Source organism: Hippopotamus amphibius, chromosome 5, assembly GCF_030028045.1.
Source record: "Hippopotamus amphibius kiboko isolate mHipAmp2 chromosome 5, mHipAmp2.hap2, whole genome shotgun sequence".
NCBI lineage: Eukaryota > Metazoa > Chordata > Mammalia > Artiodactyla > Hippopotamidae > Hippopotamus > Hippopotamus amphibius.
The window spans coordinates 173,786,748-173,801,632 of NC_080190.1; the positions used below are offsets into that span (position 1 = coordinate 173,786,748).

Genomic DNA, 14,885 nt, shown 5'->3' on the forward strand with positions numbered 1-14,885 from the left:
GCTCCCTGGTCCTCCCTGAGTGGCCAGAACAGGGCGGCTGGGCCTCGGGGTGTGGTCCAGGTTGGTCTGCATGCCCTCCTCCCAGGGGTTCCCACCTCCCTCTGTTCGTGAGGAAGAGGATGACAGACAGCAGGATGCCCAGGGGCCAGAGCCCTGCACAGGCCCCAGTGGCGATGCCAGAGCCAACCTCCAAGGGCTGGCTCAGAGGCACCCCCGAGACAGCCACGAGGGGCGCTCCGCTGGGGGCTGCCTCCGGGGCCCCCCTGTTTCAGGCTCTGGACACGTGATCTAGGGACAACCACATCTGCCACCCAAAGGTGCCCTCCTGGGAGGCGCTCAGGCAGGTGTCTGGAGTGACCCAGGGTACCTGGGTCCATAGGCCACGCTGGGAGCCGGAGAGAGGAGAGCCCGACTCTGGAGACCCAGGTGCTGGGGAGCGCGGCAGGTCCAGCCCACAGGGTTGGGGGCTGCGCCGGAGACAGGCCGGGTGGTGGGCGACAACTGTGACACAGATGGGGACACAGCTGTTATCTGCTCAGACGTGGACACTGGAGGGCAGGAAGGGGTGGGGCCCACACACGGACTGTGACACACGGGGTGTGGCAGGGCTGGACTGCCACTCACAGGGAGGGGCGGGGCCCGCACACGGACTGTGACCTCTGCCGTCTGGGAGGCCGGATCCCTGTCGGCTTCGTCTCTGGGGTTATAAGGAGGCTGGTGACGATGACGCAGGAGGGTCAGGCCAAATCGTTTCAACCTGAGGGGTCTGGCCTGCCACACGCCCGCTCCCCCCCTAACTCTGGGCCTCCTGGATGAGGCCCCCACCCTGCCCATGAGCTCCCCATGGGTCAGGGAAAAGTGAATGCACGGTCCGCTTGTTCTCTAATGCATAATAAATACGCTGAGTCAGTAATGCTCTGGAAACAAAGCTGAAGGTTACACCTGCACGCAGTAGAAGCGACAGTCAGCTGACAACGGATGAGAAATAAAAATTTCTGGACAAAATTTACACCTGGACAAGGGAAAGTTGGACTGGGGAGAAATAACGTCCCCAAGAGAAAACACGATAACAGATTTAAAAATAACTAGCGCATGAGTCAACTGTCCACCGAAAACTGATGTGATAATTATGTGAACGTAATGACGTTCACGCTGCAGAATTCTTTTTTTCTTTTTCTTTTCATTAATATTTCAAAATTTTATTTCTTTTTTCTTTTTTCTTTTTTTTGCTGCAGAATTCTTTTTGGCTGAAATGCACCGATGTGGGGATAATTCTGCTTATTGGCCACGTTCTTGGTGGCAGAACGGCAGGGTTGAGACCTCCTTTGGCTGCGGGTTCCTGGGGGAAGGCAGGGGGAAGAGGGGCTGGCCTGCCAGCTGTCACACGTCCTTGCTGCTCCAGGGCCAGCGGTCCCACTGCCTACAGCGGCTGTGCTGGACGGCTCCACGCCTCCCCAGCCCCGGCCCCACTTCTGTCAGTTGAGTTTACTAAGGCTCCTGCTGTCCACTTGCTGTGCCTGCTGCCCGCAGCTGGGGGAAGGCCCAGCTGTGCCTTCCGAGTCAAGGGTGCCGACCTCCCTGGCCCCTCAGCCCCGCTCAGGGCCCTACTGCTCACCTCGGGCCCCCCGTAGCGACTCCAGCTCTCATCCCTTTCAGCCTGTCCAAGTGGTTATCAGTCCTTCCATCCACGGGCCTTCTGTTCTCTCTGTCCTCGTGGGCATAGAGCTTTCCAGTTTATCTTTATGTTTATTATTGATTACATTTGGGGAACACTCTCCCTCATTCAGTGGCTTTGCCATTTCATCTAAGCTATCACATGTATTTGTGGGAGCTTGTTGACAATTAACCCTTATTTTCTTTTCCATGTTTGAAGGATTTGGTACGAAGGTAGCCTTTCATTCCCGACACTAGTCAGTCCTGTCTTAGGTTTTGAATTCTATGTTTATTTTTTATGTTCTGTATCAGTTTTCTTGATTACAAGATGTTAATAATATGAAAACTTTTTACCTGGTGTACCCCCCAAAAAAATAAATAAAGAAAGAAAGAAAGAAAGAAAGAAAGAAAAAAAAATATGAAAACTTTTTTTAATATAACAGAACCTTTAATTACATCCACTTCTCATCAATGCACAAGTCATTTAGTGAGATTATATCAACCATTTCCACTGGCAGGAGGCTTTTCCACTAAGGGCCCCTGCGGTTTCCACTGGACCATGTTTCTCACCAGGTTTAATTCATTTTCAGCCTGAAGAGTCACCTCTTCTGTTTGGCCTCTCGGAAGCTGCTCTTCTAATGGTGAACACTGGGTTCTGCTTTCACCACACCCGGCTTCTCATTTGTAATCTGTTCTGTACGCTTTCTTTACGCTGCATTTTTAGGGATTGGTTCAAGAACTCTAGATTCACATTTTTCCCCCCTTTGAGTACGTTAATGAAGTCACTGCTTTTTCTTCTGGCTTGAATTTTTTTTTTCTGATACAAACTCTGCAGTTATGCTTATTTTTGTTCCTCTGCGTGTAAATGTCTTTGGTTACTTTTAGTACTTTTTCTGCATCACTGTTTTTCAGCAGTTTAGTTATGAATCTCTTTGTGTTTTTCCTACTTGGACTTCATTTAAATTCCTGGATCTGTGAATATGTCATTTTTTCTTTAAATTTGCAAAAATTTCAGCCATCACTTTCTCAAATATACTTTCTGCACCCCCTCTCCCCGCCCATTCGTTGACAATGTCCCACATGTCAGTGAGGTTTTTTTTCCTGCGCGTTTCAATTTGGGTAGTTTGCACTGCTGTGTCTTTGAGTTCACTGATCATTTTTTCTGCTATGTCTTTCCAATGAGTTTTTCATTTCAGATATTTTTATTTTTCAGCTGTAGAAATTTGGTTCTTTTTAATAATTTGCTTTTCCTATCTCATTGCATTCATGTTTTCTTTATATCCATGAGCAGGTGCACAGCAGCTGTTTTTAAAGTTGTTGCCAGTTCCATCACCGCCGTCATTTATGGGCCTGGTTCTAACAGCTGACTTTTCTCCTGGACATGCCTTACATTTTCCTGCTTCCTCACAAGCCTTGTAACTTTTTTTTTTTTTTAGGTGAAATACACATAACATAAAATTAACCATATTGAAGCATACGTATTAGTGGCATTTGGTACTTTCACAGTGTTGTAAAACCATCACGTCTATGGAGTTACATTTTCATCAGCCCAGAAAGGAACCCGGGACCCGTTAAGCACTCACTACCCATCCCCCCTCCCCCAACCCCTGGGAACCACCAAGCTGCTTTCCTGTCTATGGAGTTACCTATCCTGAATATTTCATTTAAGTGGACTCATATAATATGTGACCTCTTGTTTACGACATTTCACTTAGCGCGATGTTTCCAAGGCTCATCTACGTTGTAGCATGTATCAGTACTTCATTCCTGTTTATGGCTGAATTATATTCCATTGTCTGTATAGATAACATTTTCTTTATCCATTCATCAGTTGATGGACATTTAGGTTGTCTCCATCTTTTGACTTTTGTGAACAGACTGTTGTGAACACTTGTGTACAAGTATTCGCTTGAATATCTGTTTTCGATTATTTTGGATATATACCCACAAATGGAATTGCTGGATCATATGCTAACTCTATCTTTAACTTTTTGAGGAATTCCCAAACAATTTTCCACAGCAACTGCATCATTTTACATCCCAGCAGCCCTGTATGAGGGTTCTGATTTCTCTCCATCCTTGCCAAGACTTTTTTTTTTACAGTCATCCTAGTGAGTGAGTGTGACCTCATATGTCTTCACTGCATTTCCCTGACGGCTAATGACGTGGAGCATCTTTTCCTGTGGTGCTGACCATTTGTACAGCTTCTCTGCAGACATGTCTGTCTATTCAAAGCTTTCATCCACAATTCTAACTGGGTAAGGCTAGTAACTCTTTATTGGATTTGGGATGTTGTGGATTTTACGTTATTGAGTGCTGTTTTCTTGTTGTTTCCCTTCAAAGAGCGCTGATATCTTTGGCAGCCTGTTAAGCTACGTTTGTGTCATCTTGTTCCCTTTGAGGCTCGCTCTCCACACTCATGATGGGTGTGAAGTAGCCTTTAATTGAGAGCTAGTTTAGTCACTTCACTGAGAAGTGACCCACCTGGGGTCTCTCCTGAATGTTCTGGTGTCCACCCTGGCTGCTCAGCACTTAAAGATCTCCTTGGCCTATGTGAACTCTGGAATGTTCAGCTTATCCCCAGCCCCCCAGCTTGTTCCTTGCTCTTGGAAATTTCTCCATCTCTGCCCTGACGTGGCACTCAGCATCAGAATCAAGAGGACCTCATCTGCGTCGGTTTTGCTGAGATCACAGTCCTGCACTGCTGGTTGTCCAGTGTTTACAGACACTTGCTCACATGCTTTGTCCAGATTTCTAGCTGTTCATTGATGGAGGGCGTGGCCAATGCCAGTCACTGCATCACGAACAGAAGTAGAAGTCTCTCATCCCTTCTTTGTTTCTTTTTCCCATGTTTATTCCCTGCCCCCTCCCACTTTATACTTGAGATACAACTGAAGTACAATAAACTGCACATATTTGAAGTGTACAGTTTAACCTGTTTTTTTATATATAAATTTATTTATTTATTTTATTTATTGGCTGCGTTGGGTCTTCGTTGCTGCACATGGGCTTTCTCTAGTTGTGGTGAGCAGGGGCTACTCTTCCTTGTGGTGCGTGGGCTCCTCATTGCTGTGGCTTCTCTTGTTGCAGAGCACGGGCTCTAGGCGCGTGGGCTTCAATAGTTGTGGCACACAGGTCCAATAGCTGTGGCGCACGGGCTCTAGAGCGCAGGCTCAATAGTGGTGGCGCACGGGCTTTGTTGCTCCGCGGCATGTGGGATCTTCCCGGACCAGGGCTCGAACCCGTGTCCCTGCATTGGCAGGGGGATTCTTAACCACTGGGCCACCCGGGAAGTCCCCAGTTTAAGCTGTTTGACGTAAGCATGTGTCAAACGCCTGGAACCCCACGGGACGTGCAGATCTCTACCGCCTCCTAAAGTCTTCCTGTGCCACTTGCCATCCACCTCTCCCTCCACCGCACGGTCATCCGTGACCTGTCGTTGGCATTTTCCAGAATTTTGTGCAGCTGGAGCCACGCAGTGTGCTCTTCTGAGAGGAGAGCTGGCTTCTCTCGTCAGCATGATTTTGAGACTCGCCCGTGTTGTGTGTATCCGTAGTTTTCTCCTTTATTATTTGTTTCTGAGTAACATTCCACCGTATGGTTATACCACATGTTGTTTACCCTCTCCTCTGTTTCAAATGTTGGAAGCGACATTTGGGTTGTTTCCAGTTTGGGGCTGTTACAAATAAAGCTGCTATGAACATGCGTGTGTGACTCTGTGTGGACGTAAGTTCTCATTTCTCTTGGGTAACTACCCTGGTGTAGAATGCCTGGGTCACAGTAAATTTATGTTAATCATTTAAAGAAACTACCAAACGGTTTCCCAAAGTGGCCGTAGTGTTTTATACGCCCACCGGCAGGGCGAGTGCCGCAGTCCCTCCACGCCCTCAGCAACATTTGGTGGGTCCAGTCTTCTTTTTTAAAAAAATATTTATTTATTTATTTATTTATTTGGCTGCATTGGCTCTTAGGTGCGGCACACAGGATCTTCGCTGCAGTGTGTGGGCTTCTCTCTGGTTGTGGTGCGCGGGCTCCAGAGCACATGGGCTCTGTAGTTGCGGCACTGGGGCTTAGTTGCTTGGAGGCCTGTGGGATCTTAGTTCCCCGACTAGGATCGAACCTGCGTCCCCTGCATTGGAAGGTGGATTCTTAACCACTGGACCACCAGGGAAGTCCTGGGCCCGTCTTCTTAACGGCAGCCATTCTGTTGGGCATGTAGTGTATCTCAAGTTCTAATTTGCATTCTCTTTCCATTTCGGACGTTATGTCCTCACGTGGCCACTCGGCAGCACACGTGGCCTTGGCCCCATCCCACCGCACAGATGTCTCTTTGGTCTATAGCACCATCCCACAAACTGTGGCAGGTCTACAGTGAAGTAACGCAGAAATGAAATGAAGAGTTGAGAAACTTAGCTACAGGACAGAGTGACTTTATGACTGTTGAATCAAAAGTGTTGGGCTTTTATGTATGTCTATGGTTAATTTTTTTTTCTAGTAACGAATTTTTATTGTCTTTTACAAAATTATGTGTCCACAACAGATTGAAAGATTTTAAAACCCAGACAGTTTGGGAGCTCACCCTGCGTGCCGGAGGGCCCAGGACTCGGCCTCACCTCTTCTGTATCCAGACTCACTCCCTGGTGGTCTTGCCCGGCTGCTGCACACCCCCCCAGTGCGTGTCACCTCGTCTCTCAACTCCAAAGTCAGATCTCTCCATGATTTCCACCTGTATGTCCTATCGGCCTCTTCAACGTCACACGTCCCAATTCCTCACCTCTCTAACCCGCGCCCAGCAGCTGCCTTCCTGCCTCCGCCCTGTTGGTGCAGACAACCCTCCCATGGACTTGGTGGTCATCTGAGATTCCTCTTTCTCTCCCACCCACAGTCCCCACCCCCCAGCAAACCCAGGGGCTCCACGGCAGCCAGAACCCACTCCTCACACCTCCACCGTCTCCTCCTCTCCCTGCTTCCCCCCAGGCCCTGCGATCAGACGCTGCCGCAGCCCTCCCCTCCGCTCTGCTCACCGCCCCCTGCGGACACCTTGGTCTCCATCCCGGGGCTCCAGCCACACGGGGCCTCCGTGTGGTTCCAACACGCCAGGCACATCCCACTCGGGGCCTCTGCCGAGCTGCCCCTCGATATTCTTCCTCCAGCGCCCAAGGGGTTAGGCTCCCGCTTCCTCCCCTGGCCAGCCCCGCCCTCCAGACCCCTTACCTGGCCGCCTTTTCCTGCGAGGCTTGACCTCGGCGCACTGCAGGCCCCGCTCAGCCAGTCTCATAAACTCTCACCGCCTTCAGCTTTGCTCTCCCAAGCCGCTTGCCGGGACCCCCGCCCTGGAACTACCCCCGGGTTCCTCGCGGAGCCTCAGCACCTGCCCAGCAGGGGATGGCGCGGCCCCTGCCGCCAAATAGCCCCGGAGTGTAGGGGCTGCCTGCGAATGACACCCTAACCGTCGGCACCCCCTTAGTAGAGCCCGGAAGAAGTAAGGCGGAGGGAGGAAAGAGCATGCCGGGCTTTGGGCACCGCACGTGCAAAGGCCCGGAGCTGGCAGAGAGTTTCTGGAGGCTGCAGACGTCTCCGCGGGCGCAGGTGGGCCGGGGCATCTTCTTTTGGGGCTCCGGCCGGGGCCACGCGGAAGGGCCGACTGCCAGGCAGCGAGGGTCCGGGGGCGGTGCCGAGGGGGCGGGCCTGCGGGGAGGGGCTCCAAGCCCACCCCGCATTGGGCGGGGCTTGGCGGCAGACCCCGCTTTGCCCCGCCCCGGCGCAGGCGCTGGGGCGGCACCGCGGTCGGTTCCCAGGCAACCGGACTCAACACTCGGAGCCCAGCGGGTGTCTGGAGGAGTCCTGGCGCCCACCTGCCGGCATGTGCGCCGCCGAGGTGGACCGTCATGTAGCCCAGCGATATCTGCTCAAGCGGCGGCTCGGGAAGGGGGTGAGCTCGGGGAGGCGCCCGGGCGTCTGCCGGACCAGGCCACCTACAGGGCGTGGGCAGGGCCAGCTGGAGGACTGTGGCTGTCCACGCTGCCAGGGACTCCTGGGCCTGGGTCCTGCCTCCTCCACGAGCGGGAGGTGTGGCCTGTTTCCTACAACAGAGCCCTAACAGTCCTACACCCAGGGAACTCGTCACCTGGCTCTGGGAGGCAGGTGACAGCCAGGACCCCCAAGGTCTCAGGTCTGATCCTGGTGCTTCATCCACCCACCATCCCCACCCACCGCCCCTGGCTCCCAGGCTGCCTCTTCCGGTGCCCACCGGATGCTCTCGGGAGATCGGGCACACGCGATCCAGTAGCTGAGGGGGAAGGGCGGATCCCAGGCTCTGCCCAAGAAGGGCCTGAGCCGGTAAATGGGGTGCGCACAGAGTGGAGGCCAGAACCTTGGGTGAGCCCACGTGCATTTGTGATTGTGAGTGTGTGAGAGCGTGTGGGACTGTGTATGAGAGTGTGTGTGTGAAGGTGTGTCACTGGATGTGTGCAAGTGTGTAATGGGGGAGGGGAGAGAGTGTTGCAGACAGTGCAAATGGCCTTGCAAAGGCCCCGAGGCAAGGACCTGCTGGGCTGTCGTCTAGGGGGACGTGGGGCGCTGTGAGGACTCTGGCTCCCACTGTGCCTGGCATGGGGAGGGTAGCAGCCATTGGTACCACTTTGCAAGGCTCGCCCCGCCCACTCTGTTGAGGATGACCAGCAGGAGTGGGCGGGGGAGAATCGCTAAGAGGTCCGTAGCGATGCGGGCTGGACGTGCAAGAGGCTCAGACCAGGGTTGGGGCAGCAGAGATGGCAGGAAGTGTTCAGATTCTGATGAATTCTGTTCCTGAGGAACCAACAGGATTTGCTGACAGGCTGGATGGGGTATACGAGAGAGGGATCAGGGTGCCTGGAAGGGGGCAGGGCTGTCAGAGAAGGGACAGGCTTCCGTTCCTGCTCAGGATCTCCCTCCCATCCGTGACCTCTTATCCCCCTCGGGCCTCCCCAGATGCCCCGTCTCTTGCCTCCAATCCCCCTTGGTTCCTGTCAGCCTCCTCTGAAGGCCTGCAGCTTTGGGGGCCTCGCCCCTCACCCCACAGCATCCCCTCCCCCGAACCAGAGCCGGAAGGAGAAGCCTTGTGTCTGCAGGAGGCAGTCTGGCGGGCAGGGGATGGCTCTGTGCCCAGTAGGCTGACTGCCCTCCTCCCCAGGCCTACGGCATCGTGTGGAAAGCGGTGGATCGGAGGACTGGCGAGGTCGTGGCCATCAAGAAAATCTTTGATGCCTTCAAGGATAAGACAGATGCCCAGGTAAGTGAGTAGGGGAGCGGTGTGGGAAAGGGTGAGGCAGGGCTGTGTGGTGGCCCCCTGCTGCCTTGTGTCTGGAAGGCACAACCTGAAGCCAAATCACAGCAGGTTTCTGGCACTTCTCAGGACACCGCCCCTGCGACCTCAGGGTCCAGCAGGTGTGTGGGTGGCGAGCATCTGTCCCTTCGCACCCCCTCCAGACACGGGCTTCCTTCTTGCTCTACGCCCGCACTCACGTTTCTGTCTCCTTCCAGAGGACATTCCGGGAAGTCCTGCTGCTCCAGGTGAGTGGCCAAGGCCATCTGCCTGCTTCTCCAGGTGCAGTCTCTCCAAACAAGGGGGAAGCCGGGCCCCACTGACCCCCAGGGCACAGCTCCCTACGCTCTCCCCAGGAATTTGGAGACCATCCCAACATCGTCCGTCTCCTGGATGTGATCCAGGCAGAGAATGACAGGGACATTTACCTGGTGTTTGAGTCTATGGGTGAGTGAGGCCTCCCTCAGACCCCAGCCCCACCTTTGTCCGGGCCGAGGATGCCCCCACCCACACCCCAGTGGCCTGGCTCCCTCTGTGTGTTCCTTTGTTGCTTGGGTCCCCACAGTGGCCAGTGCATTCAGCTTGGGCAGTGTCCCTGTGGAGCTGGAGCGTGTCAGTCCCCAAGGCCTGGTAGCAAATGCCTTGATCCCCCTCTGTGAGGCTTCTGCTTTGTTCACTGTTCACAGCCTGCATTTTCTTTTTCTACTCATTTGATAAAATAGAGGCAACATGAAATAAAGTATAAAAATAACTCCACAAACTTTTATTGCTGTGCCAACAAAGACAGTGGGCGGGCTTGAGAAGCCAGCAGGGGCTCCCCGGCAGTGCACGCATGCAGGACACGGCTCTGAGGCTGGCCAGTGGGGACCTGGGGTCTGCGGGCGGTGGGCAGGCTGAGGCCACAGGCTGGGGCCCCCATGAGGGTTCAGAGTGGGCCAGACTGACCTGCTCTCCCCAGACACTGACCTGGACGCTGTCATCTGCAAGGGCACGCTGCTGAAGGATGCCCACAAGCGCTACATCTTCTACCAGCTCCTGCGGGCCACCAAGTTCATCCACTCGGGACGAGTTATCCACCGGGACCAGAAGGTGCTGCCCACAGGCCGTCCACTGAGCTCCAGGGGTCCCACCCGCACCCCCACTCCCTCGCTCACGCCAGGGTCCTCAAGCCCCCACCCTGTCAGCCCTCAGCCCGCCTCTTCTCCCCCAGCCATCCAACGTTCTCCTGGATGCCAGCTGCTTGGTGAAGCTCTGTGACTTTGGCCTTGCCCGCTCCCTCAGTGGCCTCCCTGAGGGGCCTGATGGCCATGCCCTGACGGAGTATGTGGCCACACGGTGGTACCGAGCTCCGGAGGTGTTGCTGTCCTCGAGCTGGTAATGGTGACCTACCCCCATCCTGTCCCCACCTCCTCCTGCAGGTCTCACTGTGCCCTCCTGCCCAGCCAGGGCCCTTGGGCCTTCTTATGCCCCCCTGTGTCCCAGACCCCCTAGAAGTCCCTCCTCCCACCCCACCTCTGCCTCTGGGGTCCTCCTCCACAGCTCCACCCCTCCCTGCCCCAGGTACACCGCCGGGGTGGACATGTGGAGTCTGGGCTGCATCCTGGGGGAGATGCTGCGGGGGCGGCCCCTGTTCCCCGGCACATCCACGCTCCACCAGCTGGAGCTGATCCTGGAGGCCATCCCACCACCGTCAGAGGAGGGTGAGCATGCGTGCAGAGGGCCCGGGGCACCAGGGACAGTGAGGGTCAGAGCGCACAGCTGTGGGGGGACCGCATCGGATGGACCAGGATGGCGCAGGGAGGACCACGGGGAGGTGATGGGGGTGCAAACGTGAAGGAGGAGGGATGCGGAGCGTCCAGAAGCCTTGGGAAGAATGGAACAGGCGGGCCTTGCAGAGGGTAGGCCCAGAGAGGAGCTGCGAGGGGTTTTGAGGAGCAACGAGACAGAGTCCGCCAGGGCCACGGGGACCAGGAGGGTCACACAGAGCTCTTGAAGGGTGCATCTGGGTGAGGACAAGAGCACTAGCTCTGGGCAGGGGGGGACCCACGCTGTGCTGGATGCCAGACAGGGATGTTGGCCCAGCAGTGGAGGGAGGCGACTGGGAGGGTGAGGCAGCTGGGGGAGGGGAGGAAGGACAGCGCTGGGGGGGCCTTGTTCCTTCCCCAAGTCTCTGCTCTGGTGGAGAAGGCAAGGGGCTCCCCCGTGGAGGCGGGCGCACAGGGTGTGGGGACACGTGTGCATACGTGAGTGTGCAGCGTGTGGCGGGTGCAGGCGTGTGTAAGCGCTGGGGCATGTGTGGGTGCGCTTGTGCACGAGAGGCGGTGCAGGACCCTGTATTTGGGGACGGAGCCCTGCCAGAGCGCTGAGGGCCTGCCGACAGGAGGTGGCTTTGCGGGCCGGGAGCGATGCCCGTCTGACCGCCCTGCCCTGAGTTGCCCCGCCGGACCACCCTCCTGACTCCTGACCACCCTCCTTCCGCCCCCACTCCCAGACCTCCTGGCTCTCGGCTCTGGCTACGGCGCCTCCGTTCTGCAGCGCCTGGGGTCCCGGTGAGTGCGGCCCCAGCGCCCTTCCTGTGCCAGCTCAGGGGGCCCTGCCCTCCTGAAGGCGGTCCCGAACCCAGGAACGGTTGGTCAGGCTAAAACCGAGGAGGCCCCAGTGTGGGCGCAGCTCGCCCTGGGCAGGTGGCAGGAGCTGTGCCAGGCTTTGGAGAGGAGGGGACCTGAAGGCAAGCAGGCATCTGACCACCCTCCCTGGCTGCCTGAGGGTGGTTGGTGCCCGGGACAAAGCTCAGGGGACAGGAAAGAGGGTGGGGGATGGAGGTTGGACGCCTAGCAAGGGCCACAGATGCAGATTGGGGTGGGGGTGGGGGGGGGGTGGGCAGACCCTGGAGGGGTGATAGCCTGGCCGCCCGCAGGCCGAGGCAGACACTGGACGCCCTCCTGCCGGCCGACACCCCCCCAGAGGCCCTGGACCTCCTCCAGCGACTCCTGGTGTTTGCCCCGGAAAAGCGGCTCAGCGCAGCCCAGGCCCTGCAGCACCCCTACGTGCAGAGGTGGGGGCGGCCCGACGGCCAGGCAGGGGCTGCGGTGGGTGGGAGAGGTCGCAGGGCTCGCCGGCCCGCAGCTCGGGTCTCCCCTCCCCAGTACCCGCCTTGCTGGTCCCCCGCAGGTTCCACTGCCCGGCCCGGGAGTGGACGCTGGAGGCGGACGTGGGGCTCCCGGTGCACGAAGGCGCCCAGCTCTCGGCCGCCGAGTATCGCAGCCGCCTCTACCAGGTGCTCCGGCCCGCGGCCCCCATCGCTCCCCGTCCGCGCCGCCTCTAGGCCTCCCTGCCTCCGCGATCACCCCCCTCCCGCCCCCACGCTACGCCGCGCACCTCAGCGCCCCTCGCCTCTCGCAGATGGTCCTGGAGCGCAGGGGTCACGGCCGCGTCAGGAGGGAGACGGGCCTGGGCGGCGTCCCCCCGCTCCCGGCGTCCCCGGTCAGACCTAGAGGCGCGGGGAACCCCGGAAGCTGGCCTCGGAGGGACCCCGGCCACGGCCCGGCGCACGGTGTGTGGTCTGGCGGCCGCCCGCAGCGCGGGGCGGGCCGGGGTCCCTCCTGCGTGGGACCACCAACCGTCAGCAGCGGGGGACCCCAACCCCGGGCTTGATCTTCCGACCCCGCAGACGCCCCCGGCGGAGCCAAGGACCTCCCCAGGCAGACCTCGGCCCCCCCGCACCAGCCTCCGCCCCCAGGAGGTCTGGGGAGAGGGGACGGGCCCCGCGGGGCCACGGCAGGGTTCCCCTCGGCATCCTCGCGGGTAGGTGGTCGGGCGGTGGGGCATGGGAGGACCCCTGCCGCTCATCCTTTACGAGGGCGCCAGGGATCCTGCGACGCGCCCCTTCCCAGGTGAAGCCCGGCGAGAGGCGGGCGGTGCCCTCCTTGACCTCGCAGGCCGCCGCCCGGGTGGCCGTGCAGGCCTTGATCCGGAGTGAGCGGCCCCCGGGCCGTGGTGTGAACGCGGCCGGCGCGCGACGGGTGAGCCCGCGGCCCTCCTGCCCTCCGCTCCCTTCCACCTTCCTTCCCCTTCCCGCGGCCTCTTCCCTCCCTTCAGGGCGCTCCCTCTCCGCCTCTTTCGCGACCCCCTTCCGCCTGCAGGTTCCTCCCCGGCCTCCCCGGGAGGCCCGGCCCGGCCTGAGGATGTTCAGCGCCTCCGTCTCGCAAGGAGCCCGGGCGGCCGCGCGGGCCGCGCTCGGGGGCTACTCCCAAGCCTACGGAACCGTCTGCCGCTCGGCGCTCGGCGGCCTGCCCCTGCTCCCCGGACCCCGGGCCTGAGCCGCCTTGCGGGTCTGCAACCAGCCGTCCCCCTCGCCCAGCCCCGCGCCCCTCCCCCAGTCCCTGGATTGCCCCTCCTCCCCGCCCCGCTGCCGCCCAAGACCCCAGCGCCCTCCACCCACCTTTTCCCCCAACCTGCCCTCTCCGGGCCACAGCTGAGTTCTGGAGCTTGTCCGGGCCTCTCGGGGGGAGTAGGTGAGGGTCACACTCCAGCTTCAATCACTTCCTCCAGTAAAGTCTGTCAGTCCCCAGCCTGCCTGCGCCTCTTTCATGCTCAGCGAGGGGCTCCCTGCGCGCCCACTCCCTTCCGAGGACGGAGCCCTTGAAAAGCCTCAGGAAGGGGGGCGATATACTGTCACCCTGGGCTCCCGTCTGCCCGAGGTCCAGCGCTTTCCCTCTAGATGAAGGCTGTTTAGGGGGCGCCTTGGGGTCACCTTTGTCCGCAGCACCCTAGGGCCTGCGTGGTGCCTGAGCACATCAGGTCCCAGCTGGGGCTGCTGCAGGGGCTAGGCTGTCCCCAGGGTGGTCCTGGCAGGGGAGAGCCTTGTGCAGGGCATCTGTTGCCTGGGTGCAGGTCACCCCGTGACCACACTTGTGGCCTTGAGCCAGAGCAGGAAAGGGGCAGAGATGGGGCAGTGCCCCTCACTGTGGTCATTGTCGGTGACCCCAGCCCCGGCCCCACCAGCACAGTGACCGGTACCTGGTTCGTCTCCAGGCCTTGGTTGGGGCAGGGGGGACAGCTGGGAATGTCTCGTAGGGCTCAAGGCTCCCTCCTCTGGTCATCACCACGCAGAGGGCCCTCCCGGGTGAGCCCCGTCCGGGGCTGTGGGGCTGAGGAGGTGGGAGGGGCCCAGTGGGCTCTGAGGGGTCTCTTGGTTCCACGCACACCCCACACCGCACCCAACCCTGGGCAGGGGTCAGGACACAGGGAGGCCACTTCCTGGCTGCCTGGCTGGAGGACCTCGCAGCCGAAGGGTTTCGGCCCGTGTGGTGATGCCAGGGGCAGGAAGCTCTGCCCTGCTGTAAAAGACTCTGGCCGCGGCAGGGGAAGGGCGAGGCTTGGGCAAAGAGAGCTGGGCAGAGGGTGGGCCCAGGCCTGGCAGCTACGAGAGATTCAGAAGGCAGAGGGGACAGGGCCTGGGGGAAGGCCAAGGCCGAGGATGGGACCGTGGTTCTGGCTTGGAGGTGAGCCAGTCGTGAGGTGGGGGCTGCCGAAGGGGCCGTGGGTTGCATTTCTAGAGCCTGAGGCAGACACATGAGGCTGTGGGATGAATGCCACTGCCCAGAAAGGGGCGGGGTCCAAGAGGCCCAGCCCTGAGTATAGAGGCAGTGCTGCTGGGATTGGAGGGCCTGGGAGGCTTGGACAGCTGGGCGACTGGCTGCTTGGCACGCAGGCCAGGGGAAGCCCAGGATCCATGGGAGCTTCGAGACAAAGCTGGGACGCGTCTCCTGGGCTCTGTGACCAGGGCCTGTGCCTACAGAGAAGGCGGGCCAGCAGTGGGCACGGGGGACAGACAGCCAAGTGTGGCCGTGAAGTGAGGCCTGTCACCAGAGGGGCTGAGAGGTGGCAGGGGCTGTGGTAATTAGAGCATGCGGGGAGAGGTGCTGGC

The 14,885-nt window shown here is 58.8% G+C and overlaps 1 protein-coding gene across 1 annotated transcript; it reads left to right on the forward strand.

Moving 5' to 3' along the window:
- Nucleotides 1–7,516: 7,516 nt before the first annotated feature.
- MAPK15 (mitogen-activated protein kinase 15) lies at nucleotides 7,517–13,520 on the forward strand. The gene is made up of 14 exons (XM_057736913.1): nucleotides 7,517–7,585; nucleotides 8,825–8,923; nucleotides 9,175–9,204; nucleotides 9,313–9,403; nucleotides 9,915–10,045; nucleotides 10,167–10,330; nucleotides 10,517–10,656; nucleotides 11,448–11,505; nucleotides 11,874–12,011; nucleotides 12,128–12,233; nucleotides 12,359–12,509; nucleotides 12,627–12,760; nucleotides 12,850–12,978; nucleotides 13,099–13,520. The coding sequence occupies exons 1-14, from the start codon at nucleotides 7,517–7,519 to the stop codon at nucleotides 13,273–13,275; spliced, it is 1,617 nt and encodes a 538-aa protein (XP_057592896.1). The 3' UTR covers nucleotides 13,276–13,520.
- The last annotated feature ends 1,365 nt before the right edge of the window (nucleotides 13,521–14,885 follow it).